Below are 23,289 nucleotides of genomic sequence, written 5' to 3'. Positions count from 1 at the left end.
TCTGATTTTCCCATTATTGAAATATAATTTAAAATACAGAAAAATTGTCTTAATTTAACAAGCATTAATCATCTGCAATGCACAGTGCTAAGCATTATACAGAAATTTTTAAAAGGATATGGTTTTTGTCTACAAAGAGTTCACAATATAGCAGGGAGAGATAAGATAAATATATAGCCAGTATTTAAGCATGGATGAGCATAAAATGATATATAAGTTATATATGTAAAAAATAGACTCGAATACAGGACTACAATCCCCACAAGCCTTTGCTCCACTTCCCCAGAATGCCTTGTAACCTCACCTGGGCCGAGATCGAGAAGGTATTTAAACTGATTCAAAGGCTTTTGAGAGGGGGGGACTTCCGTTTTGGGGCAGGCGTGGCTTTTTTTCATAATGTAGGTGAGGTTGTGTCTGGGCCACTCGATTGCGTGGACACATGTTTCTTATCCTGTATTTTCTTTAATCCTTAATCTTCAATAAACCTCTAAAAAAATATAATACTCCTTGCAGAGAGAAACTAATTTCTACCTGCCTCAGATGCCTCAGTCTCCCCATCTCCCCTAAATTTTAACTGTTTCAGATATGAAGAAATATTCCAAGTAAATTGATTTCAAAGTGAAAACTTGTATAATTAGGATGGATATCTATTGCCTTAAACATTAGAAATCCAGTCTTCTGAAAATGACTACTAACAATTTGTTCTCACCATCTCCAAATAAGTTTTCCTATGGCATTAGACAAAAACCCTTGATTCATGTTACTGCTCCCCACTGCTTCTTTCTTGCTTGTTTGGCCAGTTGGATTAGCCTTAGCTGATATAGAACAGTTTCCCCTTGAACATGCCACATTGCTGCCAAAGTACTTATTTGGTAATTGGACCAGATAGTCTGATGATCTGTGAATTTTCTCAGGTATAAAGTATTAAAAACTAAGATTTTGCCATTCTTAAAAAGTGGAGGTGGGGAGCAGCTGGGTGGCTCAGGTATTGAGAGTCAGGCCTAGAGACGGGAGGTCCTAGGTTCATATCTGGCCTCAGATACTTCCCAGCTGTGTGACCCTGGGCAAGTCACTTAACCCCCATTGCCTAGCCCTTGCCACTCTTCTGCCTTGGAGCCAATACACAGTATTGACTCCAAGATGGAAGGTAAGGGTTTTTAAAAAAAAAGTGGAGAGATTTACATCAATACCTAAATAATCATAATCATCATGATCTGTTTGATAGCTATTTCTTGTAATTTTGATAGGATGGTACTAAAATATATTGGTGTATTGCAGTAGGTGGGTAAGATTGATAAAATCATTTTATAGTAGGCTCATGAAGGTTAAGAGGTTTGGGCAGCTACAGGATTCAAACTTTGGCCTCTGAAAGCCAGCCAGGTACTTTTTTCTTCAATAATATGTTGTCCAACTATTTGTTCAGAAGTTATTAGTCAAGGAATTGGGATCAATCTGAAGAGGAATATAGCATTAGGATAGAAAGCTGCTGCTGAACTCAAAATAATGTGAAATTTGTTGAATTAAAGAGGAAAGTAACAACAAAGGTGATGGTGGTATCTATAACAGAAGGAGCAGAAGACAGAGATACATTAGTATGAGGCTTCTTCCAAGGTCAAGAAAACAATGGAAACAATCTATGTTGTAATTTTAGGAATGACAAAAGTCAGGGTAGTGCTAGTTTTACTGTTTTAAATTTCATGTATTTTTTAAAATGGGAGCTGTTATGTCAGGAATTTGGGGGAAATTCTTTGATAATTTCATTTTGTTGCCTTTGTAATCCTATTTTATGCTTTTAAAAATATTCTGAGAAAGAATCCATAAACTTAGCCAAACTGCCACAAGGGTCTGAGGCAAAAAAAAAAGTTAATAACATCTGCTGTAAAAGAAATTTTTTACTTTATTATACAATCATATTTTTGTTTTTGATATGAAAACATTTGTATTGATGTTTGTCAAGTTCATAATAAAAGAATTGTTTTGTTTGTTTTTTAAGTTTATTTTAAGAATTCAGTAGCAGTCTCCCATTCGGATATTGCTTCCCGCATTACTGGCACAGTTCTTGTAGTTTTTGTAAAAGAGAATGCCTGTAAACAAATTTAATAATAAATGCAAGTTCTATACTAGTCTTATTGTCAGCTTAATTTGTATAATACAATTACTTAATGGGGAGGGGGCTGATATGTTTCTAATTTCATACATTTTGTAGTTTTGAAAGCCAGTCCATATGAATTAAATTGAGTTGTGGGATGGATTTTTGTTCCAAATTTTTCTTTTTTATGATATGTGAATAAAAGCTTAGTTCTAAAGGAGTTATCCACAAAATTATGGAAGTGAGTTTTAAAATAGAAAATGTATCAAGGCTCACTTGTTCACCTGTGATGAATAGTGGAACTCTTGGACTTCTTTTGAGACAGAACATCAAGTATATATTCTAAAAACTAAAGTCATTGTAGATGTACTGTAAAATAATAGTCTTCCTTTGTTACTTCAACTTTGAGTCAGATTACCTTTAAAAGCTGCAAAATGGATGTCATTCCTAATATACTGATTAAAGATGGGTGTCACCATTTGTATATTTAATAGCTAATAAATTTCAGTGCTCAACTAGTATTTATTTTTTTTAATTGCTAAAATTTCCAAGCATTTATTTTAAGCAAATTGGCATAAAGAATTAAGTCGATTTAAGGGAAATTGTATAAAAACTTTGGGAGAGTAATTCCTGGAGTTTTGGGCTTTATAAGGTTTAAAAAGGAGGGAACTACATAATGGGTTATTTTACTTGCTACGCTGTCTAACCACTAAAGTTGTAAGGCACAGGAAATAGCTTTATAGTTTTTCCTCCCACTAGTCATAATTCATTTGTGGACATCAGGATGTTTTTTTTGGCTTATCTGTTTCTATGCAGTTTGCCTTGCACATCTGCTTCATAAATTATTAAAGTATTCCCTTGAAAAGTTGCAAATTCAAATCAAATTCTGAATGCATATCAAGAAGATATAACCTTTTAGGGGAAAAAATGAAAGAGCACAGTAGTATCCAAGTTTTCAATACAAACTAGTAGTATATTCGGAACAAATTATTTTTCTTATTTTGGAAGAAAACCAAGGATTTTTTCCATGATCAAGTTGTACTTGGCTTACTATCTCTTAATGACCTATGACATTGCTCCAGGTATTTGAGAGTGTGTGTTGCCTATGTTGTGTATTTCTAAGTAAATTACTACAGTGCATGTTTAAAATGATCCATTCAGGCCAGATGAAACCGCAATCAGGAGTGCTTGCCTATTGTGAAGCTTTGGTTGAACTTAAAAGTCGGAGTTTCCTTTGATTTATGCATACAGATTTACACAGAATGAGTTTTTGAATGTGACTTTCACTATCACAAAATTTGAAGAATTTTCAAAAGCTTCTCCATAAAGAAAAACAATATATTACTTTATACTTTACAAACTTTGGCATAGATCCTGCAGTGATCCTGCAGTGATCCTCAGAATAACTCTATAGTTAATGTAAGTAGCAGTATCCCCATTTTACACATGAAGAAAAGACTTAGAGAAATGAGTGAAGTAGCTTATATAAGGTCATATAGCTAATAAAATAGCAGAGCTGGAATTGGAACTCATTTCTTAACTGCAATTCCAATGCTTTTTTGTACTAACCCAAGATGTTTGACTCACCAGATGCTTCTTGCATGTATGTGCATAATAGGTTAAATTTGAGGGTTTAATTCACTTTAGCTTTTAAGATTTGGCTTTTTGAAAAGCTTTTAATAATTAAGGTTATTCTTTGAAGAATACTTAAAATATGTAACTAATTGTTTGGAGACCATTATGAAAAGTACTGTGGGACTATGATAGTGGTCAAATTAAATTTTATTCTAACCCCACCTGACCACTTCTTTCCTAAAATATAGTTTTTCCTTGCAAAAAAAGTCAAAACCTTCCATTTAAATTATCTTTTTATTTTACATAAAAAATAATCCAAATGGGAACAACTTTTTTAAAATGCTTAAGTCATCAGGGAGGTACGTTGGTGAGAAAACACCAAACAAATATTATTCTAACAGGAAAATAACAGGGTTGATTCAAATTGTGTAATTCAGAATTGCTTCCTAAAATACTAACATGTTGGTGGATTGATTTACTACAGAAATTATAGGCCAATTTCAAGGTGGGAGGAGTGTTAATTAGTAGAATTTATATAGAGGGTAGCTTTTGAAAAGGCCAAAATCAGATTAGTCAGGATAACTGTAATCCTTTGTTTTCTTGTTATTAGATTATTGAGAGGTTTTAAAAATTAAATCAAGTATTTGCTAAGCATCTACTGTGTGAAAAGTAAAGTAGATTCAATTATTGGAACTTCAAAAACAGTAGCACCAGTGAGAGGTGTATCTCTGTTATGTCCATGAATGTCAAAAGGAGATGGTTATTTTAACTTTTTTATTTTATGCCAGGCAGAATAATTGTGACAGGCAATTTTTTTTTTTAATTTGTAGTTTTAAAAGTTTTGGCTACCCTTTCTTTGTCATAGAAAAAGACTTTCTTTTTATCATGAATTTAGAATGATCCTAAATATTGAATTTTGGAAGGAAATAATTTTTCAGTGAACCTGGCAATAAGCTTTTTTATTTGTTTAATCTATTTTATTCCTTATGGAAGGAGATATTGGAAAGATGATGTATACTGTTTCAATGCAAACTCATGGTGATAGTAAAAGAAAAGGGAGGGGGAAGTTAGAAAGTTTCACATTTCAGCATTTAGCATTTTAGTGTTCCCTCTTGGAAAGTAAAGATGGAAAACAGAAGGTGCTTAATCCAGCAAGGTCCTCTGTGTAATAGTTTACTGTATAATATTATACACATAGGTACTCCATGTACACACAATATAATTGGCTTGAAATATACATTTAAAAAGGAACAAGGTTTCACTTTTTTTCAAGTCTTACTCCTAAAAGAATAAGGCTCTGAGTTTTAGAAATATTTCTTACTGTTTTCCAATTCAAGGTGATACTCTCTTTTCCTTTTGAAATAAATGAATGCAGTTTGTCAAATTATTTTCTTACTAAAATAATTCATATTTTGCAAGATGAAGGACTTATAACCAGAGTTTAAAATGTCTTTCCCATGTTTCCTTGTACGGTTGCCAGCATACTTTGCATTCATATCTTGCTATTACTTATCAAGCAAATAGCAATATTCTTTTTGGGTTGGTATTATTATTAATAATTTTTTTACATAGCTAGGTATTATTTCCATTTCTTTTTCCTATATTCTGTAGATTATTTTGTTACCTATAAAAACACAATGTTTATTGAATGTTGTGGGGGATGTAAAGTTATACCTTACTTTTATTTGGCATTGCAGTTTTGTAACAGAGCTCCTTTGTAAATTGTGATTCTATGTAACCAAATATAGCAATAGAATTGGCAATGATAGTTGACAGTTTTTTCTACTGAACCTACCTCACAGCATTGTAATGCAGTGTCCTTTTTTTGCAAACCTCAAAATGCCTATGAGCTATTCTTATCCTTAGGATTTAAGCTGACAATAAGGAATATGGATTTATTACAACTGGGGGGAGGGGGGTGTTGATAGTTCACAATAGGTTTTATATTAACAAGAGTGATAATAAGTAACTTGTGGGAGGTTCCCTAAAGTAGAACATTTACATCAGTTTTAAAATATTTTCATATTCATTCATAGAATTTTTAGCTTGTCAGCAAATTAAACTTTCTTAAGGATATCCCTTTGATGAACCTTAGAAATTGTGGCTATCATCATCAGACTTTTAAATGCAATTTTTTTTTTAAGTCCTTATGTTTTGGCTTTAGAAACACACGCAAAAAAGAACACATTTTCCAGACACTTTAAGTGATTAGTTCCAGGGAACATTTTCACTTGTTTTGATTTTTATGTTAAAACATTTTGAAAGTAAGTTTATCACAAAGTCACAATTCACATTAATTTTGTCACCCCTTTCTGATGTCCTCATGGTGACATTTTTTCATATGTTTTGGAATCATTCTCGATTTTCTTCCTTTAATACCAGGTTAAGACTACAGTGAAAGATACTTAAATAAAAATTATTACCTTCAAGTTTTGTGTACATTTAATGCATTTATTACTTACACATCTATTTACAGTTACTTAAATATATATGTCATGTCTATTAATACTTTTAAATTTATTTTATTGATATCTTTTGTATTGTCTATATTTTCCCCCTGTTATTTTCCTTTCTTTGTCTTCCAAGAGAGGGCCATTTTTATAATGTAGACTTTTTTGAGAGAGAGAGAGAGAGAGAGAGAGAGAGAGAGAGAGAGAGAGAGAGAGAGAGAGAGAGAGAGAGAGGGAGAGAGAGAGAGCGAGAGCACAAACCTATCAACATATTTTAAAAATTGATATATGCAGTGGATTGTACTTGCACCCTTGCATACCCGGCTCTCCAAAGGAGCAAGAGGATTCTTCTCATAGTTCTTCTTAAGCACCATGCTTATTTCTTTTTTATTTGATTTTGTTAGTTTTCTGGCTTTTCTTTTCATGGAAACTATTGTATTATATATTATTTTCCTGGCTCGTTTTGCTTTACATTGTATCAACTCATTTAAATCTTTGCATGTTTTATAGTAATTTTTGATAGCACAGTAATATTTCATGACATTGTATAGCTACCTTCTTGATCTGTGCTAACAAATATCAATAATTTGGGGTATATGGGCCTTTATTTTTTTTGTCATTGCTCTTCTTCTAGTTTATGCCCAGCAATCAAAACTCTGGTTCAAAAGCTATGGACATTTTAATCACTGTGTTTGAACAATTAGAAATTGTTTTCCGAAATGGTTATACCAGTTCACATCTCCACCAAAAATGGATTTATGTGCCTGTCTTTCCACTTTCTTTACAATATTGAGTATTTCTCTCTTTTCTCATCTTAATCAGTTCGCTGAGTATGAGGTAAAACTGAGGGTTGCTTTGATTTGTATTTATCTTAAGTTACATAGAGCCTTTCATATGGTTGTTAATAGTTTCCAGTTATTCTCTTGAGAACTGTTAGTATGCATGGATCACTTCTCTCTCTCTCTCTCTCTCTCTCTCACTCCCTCCCTCCATCCCTCCTTCCATTTTAGAATCAATACTTTTTTTTCCCCCAAGACAGAAGAGTGATAAGGGCTAAGCAGTGGGGTTTAAGTGACTTGCCCAGGGTCACACAGCTGGGAAGTGTCTGAGTCCAGATTTGAACCTAGGTCCTCCAGTTCTCTCTAGGCTTGGCTCTCAATTCACTGAGCCACCCAGCTGTCCCCTGATCACTTCTCTATTAAGGAATACATATTCCTAGTAATCACATTTAAAAAATTGTGGCCCATATATAAAAATTTACCTTTCTCTTACTACTCCTAGAAGTTAATTTATTCTGTAAAATCACCTTAAATTCTCCTTTTTTTCATATTTTGAGTGTATAATTTTTTTTTTGCTCTGTATTGTAAGCTGTTCTAAAGCAAATACTGTATGTAGTTCTTGCAAGTTTTGCTGTATGTGTAATTGACAACTATTGTATTAGATTGAATTTAAAAATATAAGTAAAAATTATAGTTATATTCAGCTTTTGCTGTAACTCTTTTTACTGGTTACTTTGATGGGCCAACAGTGTATTTACATTTTAAATTCAGAGTAGTTTTGTTTTTACAGAAGTATATCAAGTTTTGGTGAACTGGAAGTAATACAGAAATAGTGTGTGAATTTTATCACTATAACCAATAATATAATTATAATATGCATTTCAAGAATAGCATAGACAATTAAAATCTAGAAGTAAGTTAAAATCCCCGTTTTGGATACTGATTTAAATCTTTTTAACCTCCAGTATATTTGCCAGAACTACTAATAAATTGTGAAGTGTAATGTTTTCATTGCCTCACATCTTATGGCAATCCTATAGACTTTTTTGAGGGTGTTTTGAAACAGTGAATTGAATTTTTTAAAAAGAAAATAACAAAACTAAAGTGGGGGGGCAAGGAGGAGCATGGATAACTCACCAATTTAAAAATCATTTCTAAATGAGGAATCTAATGAAACAGTTTGCATTATATAGAAATCTGGATGTACATCTGGAGCATATGTGTGTCTAGTTATAAGAGTGTTTAGTTCCTAAATAACTAAAATACTTTGGGAAACTTGACAGTTCCTAAATCATATAGTTTAAAGCTAAAAGTAGAAACCGTAGGGGACTATCTAGACCTAGAATACCTCATTGAGGTATAGGTTTGCCCAAGGCACACAAGTAAGAGTAGTAGACTTGAACACAAGTCCCTTTACTCCCAATCTAATGCTCATTTCCCCACTGCTACTCACTGCCTCATTGCTTAGTTAGGTTAGAAGCTTAAGTAGCTCCTCACTTATCAAAAAGTTAAAGAAAAACAAAGACAACTTACTCTTTTTTCACCACGCAGCATGAATGAGGGTTTTTATTTTTTGATACTTTATTATAATTTTACTCAGGAATTACCCAAGTGTTTCTCATTAACAGTTGAATAGTGAGTTCTAATCATAGTATTGATCATAATCCTTGATTAAAGAAAAGTGTTTTAGATTACTCTTTTATTATCAATTGTTGCTTTGGCTAAATCTACAACAGTTGTGTAGCTTGTTATACAATTCTTAGACAATTTATTATTCTTTCTAGTAAAGAAATGACAAGATTACTACCTACCTAGAGTCTGATGAAAAAGTTTAGGGAAACTTTTAAGAAATAATACTACTTCCTTTTTCTCTCTTCCCCCCCCCTTCCCCCCCACATAGTTTTCCCTCTCTGAGACCTGTCATACAGCTTTGGTTCCTGATGCCCCACTAATACGCTGTTAGTCCATGTTTGTCAGAGAATTGGCTATATAGTAACAAGAGAAGCTCTCTGAATAATCTGAATTGTATAGACTAATAAATCTAAAGGTAATATACATAACAAAGTTTTAGTCGAAGTGATTTTCTCCCAACTTTTGTAGTCAACACAGTTGTTTGAATTGTCTAGCAAAAACTTATCCGAGAGCTCCCTCTAGTGTCTAAAATGTTTTCTCATTTTACTTTTCCTCAATCACAGGAAGTCTTCGAAATCAAACGTCATTTCTCTCCCTTCACATCTGGACATAAATTATTATTATTATTATTATTTTTGCAGAAAAGGTCACAGGAATCATGGGTAGGGCACTGGAATAGAGGCCATAGAAAACATGGGAAAGGAAGAATAAAATGTTATTTCCACCTTTTTAGAAATAGTTATTTATAAATGACCTGGAAAAAAGCCAAACTATACAATGCTTTTTTTTCTGAATTAAATGAAGCTTAAAGATGTTTTGTTTTAGAACTATTTGTGCTAAGATATTTCCTCAGAATCTTTGAGAGCACTTGCCATTTTGCTGAAAATCATAATGAGTTTATTACATTATTGACTTTAGAAATGAAGCCCGGTTTCCTATTTAGTGATTATTTTAATTACAGTTAATTTTTTTGGTTGTTCTATTCTTGAGCACCATTGCACTACTATACACTGAATGCCTGCTAAAAATGTTTTTTAATTATAAATTTGTAAATGAAAATGCTTGGCACTTTTTGTAACTTAATGTTTTTCATCTGAAGAAATACAGGAAACATTTTTTATCCCTTTCTGTTGTTCTATACACATACAGACCTTCAAGAACTTTGTGAGGGGGGTTATATAAACAAGACCTATTTCATTTGACCCATGGGTCTCTTTGTAGTTTAAACAAGGAAACTAGTGTGCTGAAAACTGTAGGGCTCACGAAAGCAACTCCAGTAAAAACATTTCATATATACATGTATATGGGTGTGGGGTTGTGGGGGTATGTATATGTGCGGAATTAATTTATATTATCTTATAAACTGAATTAAATTACATAAGCAAATTTCAAGTAAATTCTCAATAATTCTTGTAAAATTAAATATAACCCTGATTACTATTGTCCATGCCCACAGCTGTGTTTTGCATTGCTTTTTGATTTACAGTAGACAATAGACTCATTTTGCTAATTAGCTTTGAACATACCCAACTTAAACTTATGTTCTTCATTCATCGAGATACATAAGTATCTTCAAATGATTACAAGGATATACTTCATTAAAGATTTGCCAGTGGCTTCACTGGTTTTACTTTGCCATGTTGTATCTGAAAATTTGAAAATAATGCCCCTTCCATCTGCATTAGAAGCCACTTATTTAAGGTTTTACATTTTGGAGGATAGAATGTTTTTTTGTCACAGAGAAAGTATTTCTATCACTTACATTAAAGTAGTTTGTATTTAAAGTGGCAACTTTTCCTTAAGATCTAAGACATAAACTAGATGAGCAGTTGTTGGGAAAAAAAAATGTTAATTTTATTTTAAAATAAAAGCTTGTTTGATTTTTTATTTTAATTTTGCCAAAAATATTTTTTACTATCTTACAAAGATGAGGCATTGAAGTGAATTTTGCATCTCTCTTCATTTGTGATTAAATATTGTATACTATAAAAAATAAACTTCCATGATTTCTGAAAATCTCTAAAACAAGAACAAAGATATCTATGGTTAGAGAGGAAGGGGTGGTGGTATTATGACAATATAATCAATAAATAACCATTTTGACTATGTTTCTAAGATTTTTGTAAGATCACTTAGGGATTCAAGTTGGCCTCATTAATTTGCTTTAAAATTATTCATTAATGACAAGTACTTTAAATGTTTATACTGTTATAGCACTTAATATTGTCATCATATTCATTTCTTTGTCTTCCCAAAAGGGCCTTTAAACTGTTAATATAAAAAGGTAGAATTATTGAGTTTTATCAGCGCTATTCTTTCGATCTCATTTTTCAACTTGATGTTCTTGCTTAAAATGCTTTCTTCATTCCTTGTTTTAAAATGGCTTCAAACCTTTCGAATTTATCAAATGATTTTTGAAAATCCTCTGCAGTCCTTTTTAAAAAAATTGAAACTATGGCATTCATGAGATCCTGTCCAATTTTGCTGATTGAGTTATGGAATTTCTCGTAAATGTGCAACATAAGTCGCATACAAACTAGATCTGATCAGGAAACTGACAACTTCGTCTTATAATAGACTCTATTGGTTCCATTTCAATTTTAATTTGACCAAAAGCCATTTTTTATTGGACTTATGCCAACTCTAATGTAATCCCTAGTCTCTCATCTGTATTCTTGAAGCTTAATGGAATAGTAAAACCTTCTTAAAGATAACTTAAATGCATAGTATAGTGTCCTCAGGGTAGCTTGTGCACTAAAGATGTTTTCTTTCCCACCCTTTAGAGGTATCTCATTAGGACACCCAGTAGTGTCATTATTAAGTTTTCATGTGTTTCTCAGTTTTGATGCTAATCTTCGTGTGTATGTGTGTGCAATTTTTTTTCCTTTGCAGCACCAATGTGGTTATGAATTATTCAGAGATTGAGTCTAAGGTTCGAGAGGCAACCAACGATGATCCTTGGGGACCTTCTGGGCAACTCATGGGAGAGATTGCCAGGTAAGTGATAATTTGACTCAGCAGTGCAGAAAGAAATAGTGCATCTTTACAGAGAAATGTAAACCCTTTTTTTCTGAACTCAGGTTTTATTCTCCATCAACTGTAGCTTAATTTTGTAGCAGACAGTAATAGAGAAAATTGAAGGCAGAGTCTATCCTGCTTAAATGTGCCACAGGTTGTATTTATAAATTGCTTATCTTGTATTTGTAGTATAACAAAGGCACAAAGAATTGTATGTTTAATAAAGAATTATTGACTGTAGAATACATAAAAGAACCTGAAATAAAAGCTTAAAATTAAACTTTTCTTTAGTTTTAAAAATTAGTGTGGCAAACAAAAATGTGAATAATCTATAAATTAATGATACTAGGGCTTTGCAATGAACTAGATATTGTATGAAGAATTTTTTTTAAACCTATTACAAAGACATTTGCTCTCTTTGCGTTTTAGGAATTAAATTAGTAAAATATTTATGACTTTGGGGTGGGAGGGGTGCTTTAATAGGAAAACACTGTATGTTAGACCAAGCCTGCCATCTACTGTTGAAATGAACACATTGTAACTCTTCAGGAAAATCAAGGTAGTCTCTCCCCCCACTTTTATTTTCTTTTTCTTTCTTTTTTTTTTAGGGCCACATTTATGTATGAACAATTTTCTGAACTTATGAACATGCTTTGGACCCGAATGTTGAAAGATAACAAAAAGAACTGGAGAAGAGTCTATAAGGTTGGATTTGAGAAAATTAAAAGTTTTGTTAATTTATTATACTTTATATGTTTACATATAAAGCATCTGTATGCTTATGTTATTTTATGTTTTTATAGAATACATAGAGGCAGTCTTGTTGCTTATGTATTTTCATTTTTAATAATTTACTCATGTGAAAATATTTAAAAACTATTATAATAGTGCTTTTAAGTGTATTTTGTATTTTTCATTTTCCTCAGTAACATTTTTCTTGCTTTTTTAGATAATATAAAGAATAAAGTTTTTAATATAGAGAATCTCATTTCATTGTATTCTTTTTCAAAATGTATATTTTAGAATTGGAAATTAACATAGACAGTGATTCCCATTTGACTTTGTATATCTGAGCTTTTTAAAGAAAATTTTCAAAAAACAAAACATCACAGTATGATATTATAGCCTGAAAATGGAAATTGTAAAGCTAATAAAATTAGAATTCTGATATCATGTAAAGCACTTTTAAAAAACCATAACATCCTATTATTATTGAATGTGTGTGTGTGTATACTTAAAGCAAGGATATATATTGCTTTTTAAAAATCTGCATGAGGATCACATAGAATGATAAAGTGTGGAAAGGTTGCCATATATAGTGATAGAGGTAGGATACCTACTCCAATGAAATAATCACAGATATGTCCCAAAAAAGTTGTAAAAATAATTATTATGAGAGTCTGTCTAAAAACGGTTTTTTGTTCCTGCCTTGCAGTTATAATATAGAATTCTACAGTCAAATACTTAGGTATAGGATAATTTTTTTCAAGAGTGTTTCAAGTATTTTTTTGTATATCATCGTAGTCTGTAATTTGGCATATAATGCCATTTATTTTATTTTAGTCTATAAAAACATTTTTACTAGCTGTACTTAAATTTTTGTCATTAACATCCATTTCTTTTTTTTTGATAGATTGGCATTAACAAACAATCTTTATATAAAAACTTCAAGGCTGAAAATAGAATGTGATTGAAGTTATCATTTTAACTTTAAAATCTGACAAATTATAAAGTAAATTACACTCCAGTTATTATCCAATCTACTTCCCTATATCTAGGCTTTCATAAGTTAGATATAGCTGTTGGAAGTTAAATGAAGTTTGTTTTTTTAAATCCCAACCTTATTTTTTGAAATTTTAGAGAACTTTCGTGTCTTATAAGTAAAAATATTTTAAACAATATCCTTACATGAATTAGCCTAAACATTTTAAATACAAAAAGAATATCCACATACTTAGAATTATTTTAAATATAATTTTCTTTATTTAAGGAACTGACTTGTTTTATTAGATTGATTTGGTTACTATAATCCACAGAATAGAAATAGAATCTTGGTTCCATAATGATGTTTTGTCACTTGGATTAAAAGTAAAAAATTCAGTCAGTTATATAAATGCTTTGTTTACATGATACCAAATTTAGATATTTAGGCGCATCTAAGTGAGTAGAATTTTTACTTTTATCCTGGATATTTGAGCTCCTTCAAACAAGTTATAATTTATTTGATTTGTGTTTAACACAAAAATTTTATTATGTTTTCATATAAATCTACATTTAAGTTACAGTTTAAATTAAGAATCTTTATAGCATGATATAATTCTGTATTTTTAATTAATTTCGGAATCTAACTGGTTTTTAAAAGAAAAACACTTTTAAAATGCTGATGGAGCTTTTGTTCATGCCATCATAAGGTGCTTTGTATTTTTATAGTCGTTGCTGCTCCTAGCTTACCTCATAAGGAACGGATCAGAGCGTGTTGTTACAAGTGCCAGAGAACACATTTATGATTTGCGATCCCTGGAAAATTACCACTTTGTAGGTGAGCAATAGAAAAATCTTATAAGCAAATTAAAACAGTAGTTGGAGTTGTCAGTCACCTGAACCAGCTTAGAAGCTTCTCCGCTCTAATTAGAATGTGACTGTTGCTGGTTGTGTGAAGAGTGCAGAATCCAAGACGTGGTACCCTAGAGTATTAATTAGTGAAGACAAGAACTTGCAGAAAAGACTGGCTAATAACAACAGAACCAACACAACATGAGTGTTCGGGTTTATATTAAAATATGCACTAGAGACTGGTCCCCTGTGGTGTCCATAAAGGAATAGCTTTAATCATATGGGAAGAAAAGGTTAGAGCTCCAAAACACACACATCTGTTTGAAGCTGGGGTTTTTTCCTCCCACCAAATAATATTTACTGTGCAAAGGCAGCAAGGCCAGTGTGTGTTTTGAATGTGAAAGAAGCTAGAGAGTGAAGCAAATTTCAGTTTGTAGTGTACCCTAGTTGAAAGCACTTTAAAAATTCAGTCTTGAAATAAGATCTCTAGTAATTAATATTTTCCAAAAACTACTGATGAAACCAAGGAAACATAAGCACTTTTTCTAAAACTGTTTAAACTGAAAGCATTTTTTGTTTAAATATAATGGAAAAGCAAATAGACATTTGGTTATGAGCTATTGTTTCATATTGTTACTACCATATAGCTATTTTTAGCAAATCGGACACTCCTTATAAAGATACTTTAAACTGTCTTAAAATCTACAGAAGAGGGGACTGTTCAAAATAAAATGGTGCTGTTAACCTTTTATTTATTTTTAAAAGAATGCCATAGTATACTATTGTATTTGGTAGGATTTTAGTTCATGATTTTTTTTTCTTGTAATTTGGTTTTTGTGGGCTACATTATTTTCTTTAATAAATACAGATGAAAATGGCAAGGACCAAGGTATAAATATACGCCAAAAGGTGAAAGAAATGGTAGAATTTGCCCAAGATGATGATAGACTTCGAGAAGAGAGAAAGAAGGCAAAGAAGAACAAAGACAAATATGTTGGGGTTTCTTCAGACAGTGTTGGAGGGTTCAGATACGGTGAGTTGTGGGCAAAGAGCATTCAGATATATGTTTAAATTGACTCTTGTGATGTAATGCAAAACCAGTGAAGTACTGGAGACTAAAGCCCAATTATTTTGGACTCTGTAGAATATTATATTTTGACATATGAATGCCTTTTTACATTTCTATCTGATAAATCCTGGGAATCTTTCAGCTTACTTCTCAAGATTTTTTACAATTTAAAGTTTTAGTAATCAATCGAATGTGTATTCTATAATCTCATTAGGAAATGTTCCTACAAAAAAATAGTTGTATTGAGCATGCAACAGAATTTCTGCTCCTTTAATGTCTATAAAGGTTAATTTTAAAACAAACAACAATGGGAAGGGGAAAACCTAGTGTATTATCATTATATTTTTCTTATTGAAAATTTATATTTGGAGAGGTTTCATGTCTCAACTCTTAAACTACTTTTGACCAAGAGAAGGTGACTGATAATAAGAGTTGCCTTTTAAGTTAATCTAACTTTATAACTAGTCCTTTCCTTGAGCAACACAGGTCATTTTTCTCCCAAATGTAGTGAAATAACTAGATTCAGATCCTTAGTAGCCATTATGCATGTTGTCGTGTACTATTTTACTCACTATTCATACCTAACAGCTTCAAGTTTACATAAAGTAGAACTATAGTGGACTTCTTCACACTTCTTTCTGTTTTTCATTGTTACTCCTGAACAAACTAGAGCATAATCTAATTAAACAGGGCCCTTATAATGGGTCAACTTAGGTTTTTCATAAATTTAAATTAAGGATAACTCCCCTTTGCAAGTATGTTCCTTTGAGCATGTTACTATCCTGTACGCGGAACTCCAATGATTTTGATCTTTTGGAAAACACACACATGTACATGCATATACAGACAGTTTCATATACTAGTTTGGATTTACTGGTGTATAGAAAACACAAAAGTGTCTTAACACCTTATGTATGAGGGCATATAGGAATTCCTAATTTCTTATATTCCATGCCCACAGAGAAAAGGAAAATTAGTTAAGCGTAAATATTTCTAAAATGCAGTAACAGAAATTTTTCATATTAACAGAAACAACATAAAAGGCAATTCTTGAACAGTCCTGATTATTTTACTCAAAATTAAAGCACATTATTGGGAATCTTAAGAAATTTAGAATTAATTAAATTTAAAAATAAAATGTAAAATTTTGTTCAAGAAAACAGTTATGTGCTTATTTTTAAAGGAGCAGTTTCAGAATACTAATTATTTTCCTTTAAAAAAATTTTAAGCCATGTTTTTCAACACATTTGCTTAATAGGATATCTGCACATATATCTCTCCTCTCTCTATTGGTATAATTAGATAGGTATATCTGATAATGAGGGAAAACTTATGTCTTTGAATTTAGCGATTTAAGGGACTTTTGAAATATGGAGCATTTATAACTGTCATTATGAGCTTCTTGCTACTGCAGTAACTTAGTGTAGTTGTTAGTTATAGGTTTTAATCATTCCTGTCATGTTTTTGTGCTTTTAAAATTGTTCGAAATTGTTGTTTATGTAGTCCAGACTCAGATGATCATCTACTATCCATTTCTCCCATATTAAGAATTGCTTTTTCTATGGTATGTTATCACCACCATTCAATAATTTTTGTATAATATAATGACTTTGTACATCCACCTATAATCTTTTTTTTTGTTATAACTGTTTTCTTCTCATAATCTAATCTAAATTTTACCTATGACTATACTTTATTGTTGGAAAACATTTCTTATACTGAAGAGGTAAGCCTAATCAGATTTGGTTTTATATGGATATAGTTATTCCTTTTAAGCTGGAGAATCTCTAGACTTAAAAAGCAAAACAAAACATTTTAATCTCTGAATGTTATTAGTGGGTAATAATATATCACTTTTTTCAAAATTTTTATTTTAAAAAACTATTGGACTATATTTATATAATATTGACCTGATCCAGAAATCCCTGTCAAACACTGTGTTTATACTCTTCAGAGAAACCATTATTTAAAGAAGTCTGATATAGTCAATGCTAACTTATTCCAGGGTTCGTTATTTTTAGTTAGCAAATAACTTCTATCCCTTTTACTACTGTTTCCCTTAGGCCACTCAGAGATCACCTTTTTATTTCCCCATGTCCCACAAGTTTCACTTCATAGCCTATTCCCACTTGCAGTTCATTCTGAGCATGTACATAAGAATATGACCTCAACTCACTAAATGAAGCCTCACAGTTTTTCTGTTTCTCTCTGAGGCCATGAGATGAACTAGATTAAAAGTAGAAGCTCTTGAAATTATGGTCTCAGGCTTGTTCACTTACTGCTCCCCCACAGTTCAAGCAGATGGTCCCTAAGTAGTGCAAGTCCAGGTGTATGTTTGCACTATGTGTGTAGTTGATCAAGTGATTTACTGTTATTGACTATTTATTTTACTTTCATGTCAAGAAAGGTCCTTTGTGTTAGTCATTTACTCTGTGTAATTGTTAGTGGCAACAATTTATTTTTGTTGACTAGTTGTTGCTGACATCAACTACATTATAGAAAAGCTTAAGACAAAACTTATTCTCCCTACTAAATGATATGGCCTTTTAAAACAAAGAACTCTTATTAAGTTCCTTTGATATATTAGAAAATCTATAACTTTTGATAATGAGTTTGTTCTGTTTCATTTGATTCTAAAAAATTGCTGTTAGTTTTTTAAGTATTGGAAACATATATAGTAATCAGTTGGAAAGAAATATTTTGGATCCAGTATTATTTATCTAAATGTTTTACTCATTTCCTTTCCATTACTTTTTGAAATTTGATTTTGTTTAATGATACTTCTGGGTTTTTTTCATGATGCACTCTAATAAAAGATTTCATTAATAAGATAAAATTATATATTTTTTCTAGGTTTTAGAGTACCATGATCTCAAATATTCATAGCATTATAATATTTTAAAATCTCCCCTAAAACGTAAAATATTTTTCCTTAAATGATCATTAAAGTTTTTTCTATTCCTGGTATGCTTGTTTTCATTGTGTTTGATTTTTCTATCTTGTGGTGCACCTTTCAGCAGCATTTAAGAACTTCCTGATGTGCTGGACTGGGTATTGAGGTTGTGGAAGTTTTCATAAACAAAAGCTTTTGAATCTATATTCCTACCACTTAATGACTGGCATTGCATGCTGGGCCTTGCTGTAATTGTGTTGATTCAGCACGGTGGGAGCTTTCAGTTTTGCTTTGAAAACTTTTGTAGAAGGAAAAGAACTGCAGGCATCCTTTTGGATTTAATGTCCTTAGTTTTGCTCGTGTTTTTTATGCATCTTATAGGTGAAAGGTATGATCCTGAGCCGAAATCAAAATGGGACGAGGAGTGGGATAAAAACAAAAGTGCTTTTCCATTCAGTGATAAATTAGGTGAGCTGAGTGATAAAATTGGAAGCACAATTGATGACACCATCAGCAAGTTCCGCAGGAAAGATAGAGAAGACTCCCCAGAAAGATGCAGGTATTAATACTTTTTGTCACCTAGGTATCTCTGAAAGGGCTATGACTTCTTTTTTTAATGCTGTCTCATGTGTTTTGTTAATAATATTAATTTGTTTTCCATATCATTCACTCCATTCTCCCTAAAGTTGAACAAATTTTTTGTGTGTGCACTTACTTAAGTCACTTAATCTCCTATAAAATAGTTCCCCTAGAGCAAGAACTACCCACGTTTATTCTGATTCCGCAGCAGGATGTGGGTCACCTTATGTGGATCACCTTAAAGTGTCAGGTGAGTCACATAAGGAACAAATTACCCCTCAGATGGAGATGGGAACTACAAGTTTATTGAAATTATTTTTCAAAATATAAAGCAAATCTAAGACTTGGAATCTTATTCTTTTTTCTCTTGCCACTTCGTTGTGTGTTTATATCATATACATATAAAAGGGGAAACATCACAGTGCCCAATAGATTAGTAATAAAAACCAGAAGAATTAATTGTCACAGAGTGGTTCTGGGGGTTAGCCATCTATAGTCAGTCATACATTCCATTTTCTTCTAATAATAGTATAGAGCAAAATCTAACCTATTTCAGCACTCATGTTATGTTGCTTTTTCATAAGCCTACCTTAAATATTTGTTTCTTCCCCATATAGTGGTCATCTACCTCTAAAAGGAACATTAAGCTATACTATTTCTGTGATCATTATAGAAATAGTAAAACTAATAATCTCCTGAGATATTTTTTATGTTTCAAGCATATATAGGTACTGGAATATTTACTAGTACTCTTCTCAGTACATTTATTTTGTTTATATCTCAGAGCCCTGGGAATACCATAGACTGACCACCACTTTAAAAACTATTTCTGAAATGTTGTCTTTGTTGGCCCAAGAATTTATGCATTTTTAGTATTTTCCCTTTTTGGGGGGCATTATTGTATTCAGTAGATAAATAAGATGATGACATGGATGTCCCATTTACTAGGGATCAGACTTTCTGCATCTTAATATTATCTCCTGTGTTCTGATCTTTTTTTCCTTACTTTGTTTCTTCACGTCTTTCTTCTCTTCCTTAACTTTTCCCATTTATTCCTTCTATCTAAAATAGAAGCTGTACATATGTGCAAGAACTTATAATTTTTATTTCTTTCATTTGAAGTATTCAGATTGCAATAGGGAGAGGAGCTGGAAAAAAATAGCAAGGATAAACTGGAAAAAGAATATAACCTCATAAATTAACCAAATAATTGGTGCAACAGAGACTTTATTCCTTTACATTCAAAAGCTTCTGGATATAGACCTATTTTGTCATCTTTTGGGAGGGATGAAAGTATGTAGATTTTTTTAAGACCCTTTCCTTCCGCTGTAGAATCTTTAATGTATATTGCTTCCAAGGCAGAAAAGTGGTAATGGCTAGGCAATGGGAGTTAAGTGACTTGCCTAGGGTCACATAGCTAGGGAATGTCTTGAGGCCAGATTTAAACCCAGGGCCTCCTTTCTGGAGCTGGCTTTCAATCCACTGAGCCACCTACTTGCTCCTGGAATGTAGATTTTTAGATGCCTAGAACCTGAGGACAAGTCCTTTAGTATCGCTAAATCTGATCTTTTCATAATGGCTCAACACTATAGGAATGAAATAGAAAATCGATATTGAGTCATCAAGCAAAGTAATACACAATATATCACCTTAATACTTCATTTATTCACCTTATTATTTCAGCACTCAAACTACAAAGCTCATGACTTCATTATTGGCAACTTGGGCTTAAAAATCACAAGCTACAAAGTCAGTCTGGATGTAAAACATGTGAACTGCAAAGAAATAAGATTTCCATGGACTTAACTAGAATGATCCACATCTCTAGTGTTACAACTATTCAAGCCTGTCATTGTGATATTAGTAGGAATGACCACTGAATGTTTTTCAAGATTGCTACCTTTAAACTAGATATCTATATAAATGTGTTAGCCTCTTTGTATGGAAAGTCAATCTTCTTCATCCTAGACTTTCATCCTATCATTTCCAAAATGACTCATAAATATGAGTAGAAAATTGCTTTTAGCTTAGAATTCAGAACATGACAATTAGTAATTGTTATAGGAAAGAAGAAATCTTTCTACACAATGTATATTAAATGGTATCTTTAAATTAAACTGCCTACTTTAGGGTTAGATAAAATAGGACAAGCAGCATATCTTTTGCCCTATTTTGTCCTAGATCCCCAAATGTTTCTTGGAGTTTTCAAAGGTAAGGACACCAGCTAATTTCTTATCCATAAGTGCTTTTTCCTTTATACTATTATTAAAAACAAATTCATGTTTAGACTTTACCCAACAGGTAATTTCTCCCAATTTTCTTTTAAACTCTTACTTTCTGTCAGTGGTTAGTTAACCAAGATTGAATGACTTGCCTAGGGTTATACACCTAGGAAGTATCAGAGGCCAGATTTGAACCTAAGTCCTCTCAACTCAAGGCCTGGACTCTTATCTACTGTGCTACCCTAGCTGCTCCAGAATACTTTAAGTACATTTAAGCTTTCCATGAAAGTCATATCAAATGCTAGGGTTTTTTTGTAATTTGCTTCATTTTATTCTAGTATAAGAAAACTAAAATTAAATACCAAGACTTTTTCTCCACTTATTATAGAAATCAACTTAATTATCTATTGAAATAAGGGATAATAAATAATTGTAGTGTTTGAAAAGCCTGATCAGGTGATAATGCTGCAGATTGAGTTAGCACTGATAGGTGCTTTTGAAAGCAGTATTATAATATATAGCAAAAATAAAAATCTTGTTTATATAGCAGAAAATAACTAAATCAGTTAATTTCTCAGAGTCTCAGTCATTTTCCTCATTGATAACGTTGCAAAAATGGTATTTGCTTTATTTACTCATTTCACAAAATAGGGTTTTTCATCAGTTAATGTTTTACTTATTTAAATTTTTACACTTTTACGTAGGAAATTTAAATTTTTACACTTTTATGTAGGAAATTCACTTCATATCATTTGTTTAAAATATTCTGCTATTCATTCACTAAAATATTATTCAAGTAGTTTTTTAATGATTCCATCCAGTATAAAAAAGTATGGATTTTACTGTGTCTGAAATACCTGAATACAAGTCACTAAAAATAACTATTTCAGAATTGTGGATTATCTTACCATTTTCTTGATTTTTAAAAATATTTTTAGTGACAGTGATGAAGAAAAGAAAGCAAGAAGAGGCAAATCTCCCAAGAATGAATTTAAAGATGAAGAGGAAACTGTAACGACAAAACACATACACATTACACAAGCCACAGAGACAACTACCACTAGACACAAACGCACAGCAAATCCTTCCAAAACCATTGATCTTGGAGCAGCAGCACATTATACGGGGGACAAAGCAAGTCCAGATCAAAATGCTACAACTCATACACCTCAATCTTCAATAAAGGTAGGAATAACCTTTAGTGTACATATTCTCAGAATTCTTCAGCATGGAGACAGATCATTGTACTTATTGTAAACAGCCGTGTTAATTAGCAATTCTCTAGCATAACCATTTATGGCAGGAAAGAGCTCTTTAGACAGAGAAACTATTCAGTTGGTATCTACTGAACACAAATTCTGAATGCAGAAACAACATACTATTTTAGGTAGAAGAAGGGTAAGACATAATGTTGCATATAGATTTCTTTCTTGGGGCTACCTCTGACTTCTGAGAATGACTAACTTCATTATTGAAGCCATAGAAGAATTTCTGAATCTGGACTCCACAATTAAAAGATTTTAGAAAAAATAAGAAATAAAGTATATAGAGGTAGTACATATTTAACATACATTGGGAAAGGGGAGGGAAGGATTCCAATTTGCCAGTTAGCTTTGAAGAGTATCAAAACTATTTTGCTCTGAATTGTTTATCAGTCATTCCAGAAGTGAACCCAGCATACTGAATTTTCCAGCGTTAATATAGAAACCTAACTCTTTGGATAAATTCTTATCTCATGTGTGATATTGACGCTTAATATTTTGTTTTCTAAAAATTCTCGTTCTTACTCTTACCATTTGCTGCTAAAACTTGGAAAACTGAACAAAATGTATCTTGAAAGTTTGGTATGGCTCATGCTATATATGAATACCATAACATAAAGTTTGATTATAAATAGTATAAAGGTAACATGAACAACATACCTTCCATGTTCGTCTGAAATTCTGCCTAATCTTAGGTTGGGGAAAAAACAACTTCAAACTCAGTTATTGGGACATATGATATATGTCACTAGATCTTTTAAGATCTCAACACCAGAGTTCCAGTCTAGTTAGGGAAACAGTATGTACTTGAGATTGTTAGGAAGAAGAATCACAAGAAATATATCTTATCAAGACTAGATTACATGGTCTAGACCAAAGGTGTCAAACATGCTGTGTCTGTCTGTGACACTTAATTATGACCCAAACCAGATTAAAGTGTAATTGGGGGGAAGGGGGGGAATGTAATTGGGAAATATTTAACAAACTAAATAAAAGATACAATGGGATATAGATATTGTCAATATGTGGCCCAGAAGAATCTTTATGTATGATTTAGTGGCCTCCATTTCTATTGATTTTGACACCTCTGGTCTAGACTATAAACATGAGTTTAGAGAAGAGAGAGATTAACATGGGGGTAGTGTGTAATTAGGAAAAATTTCATGGG

At 32.0% G+C, this 23,289-nt stretch overlaps 1 protein-coding gene across 3 annotated transcripts in view; it reads left to right on the top strand.

Moving 5' to 3' along the window:
• The window catches only part of CLINT1 (clathrin interactor 1), a 63,184-nt gene that overhangs the window by 24,424 nt on the left and 15,471 nt on the right, over positions 1-23,289 (top strand). For all 3 annotated transcript variants that reach the window (XM_056811527.1, XM_056811526.1, XM_056811528.1), the window contains exons 2-7: positions 11,418-11,522; positions 12,152-12,248; positions 13,974-14,082; positions 14,965-15,129; positions 18,440-18,617; positions 21,798-22,044. In XM_056811527.1, the coding sequence (XP_056667505.1) occupies positions 11,418-11,522; positions 12,152-12,248; positions 13,974-14,082; positions 14,965-15,129; positions 18,440-18,617; positions 21,798-22,044 (901 nt within the window). The remainder of the gene's footprint in view (positions 1-11,417; positions 11,523-12,151; positions 12,249-13,973; positions 14,083-14,964; positions 15,130-18,439; positions 18,618-21,797; positions 22,045-23,289) is intronic.

Source organism: Monodelphis domestica, chromosome 1 (genome assembly GCF_027887165.1).
Source record: "Monodelphis domestica isolate mMonDom1 chromosome 1, mMonDom1.pri, whole genome shotgun sequence".
In the NCBI taxonomy this organism is placed as follows: Eukaryota; Metazoa; Chordata; class Mammalia; order Didelphimorphia; family Didelphidae; genus Monodelphis; species Monodelphis domestica.
The sequence above is the reverse complement of the archived record's forward strand: the minus strand, read 5'-3'. Positions and strand labels throughout refer to the sequence as shown.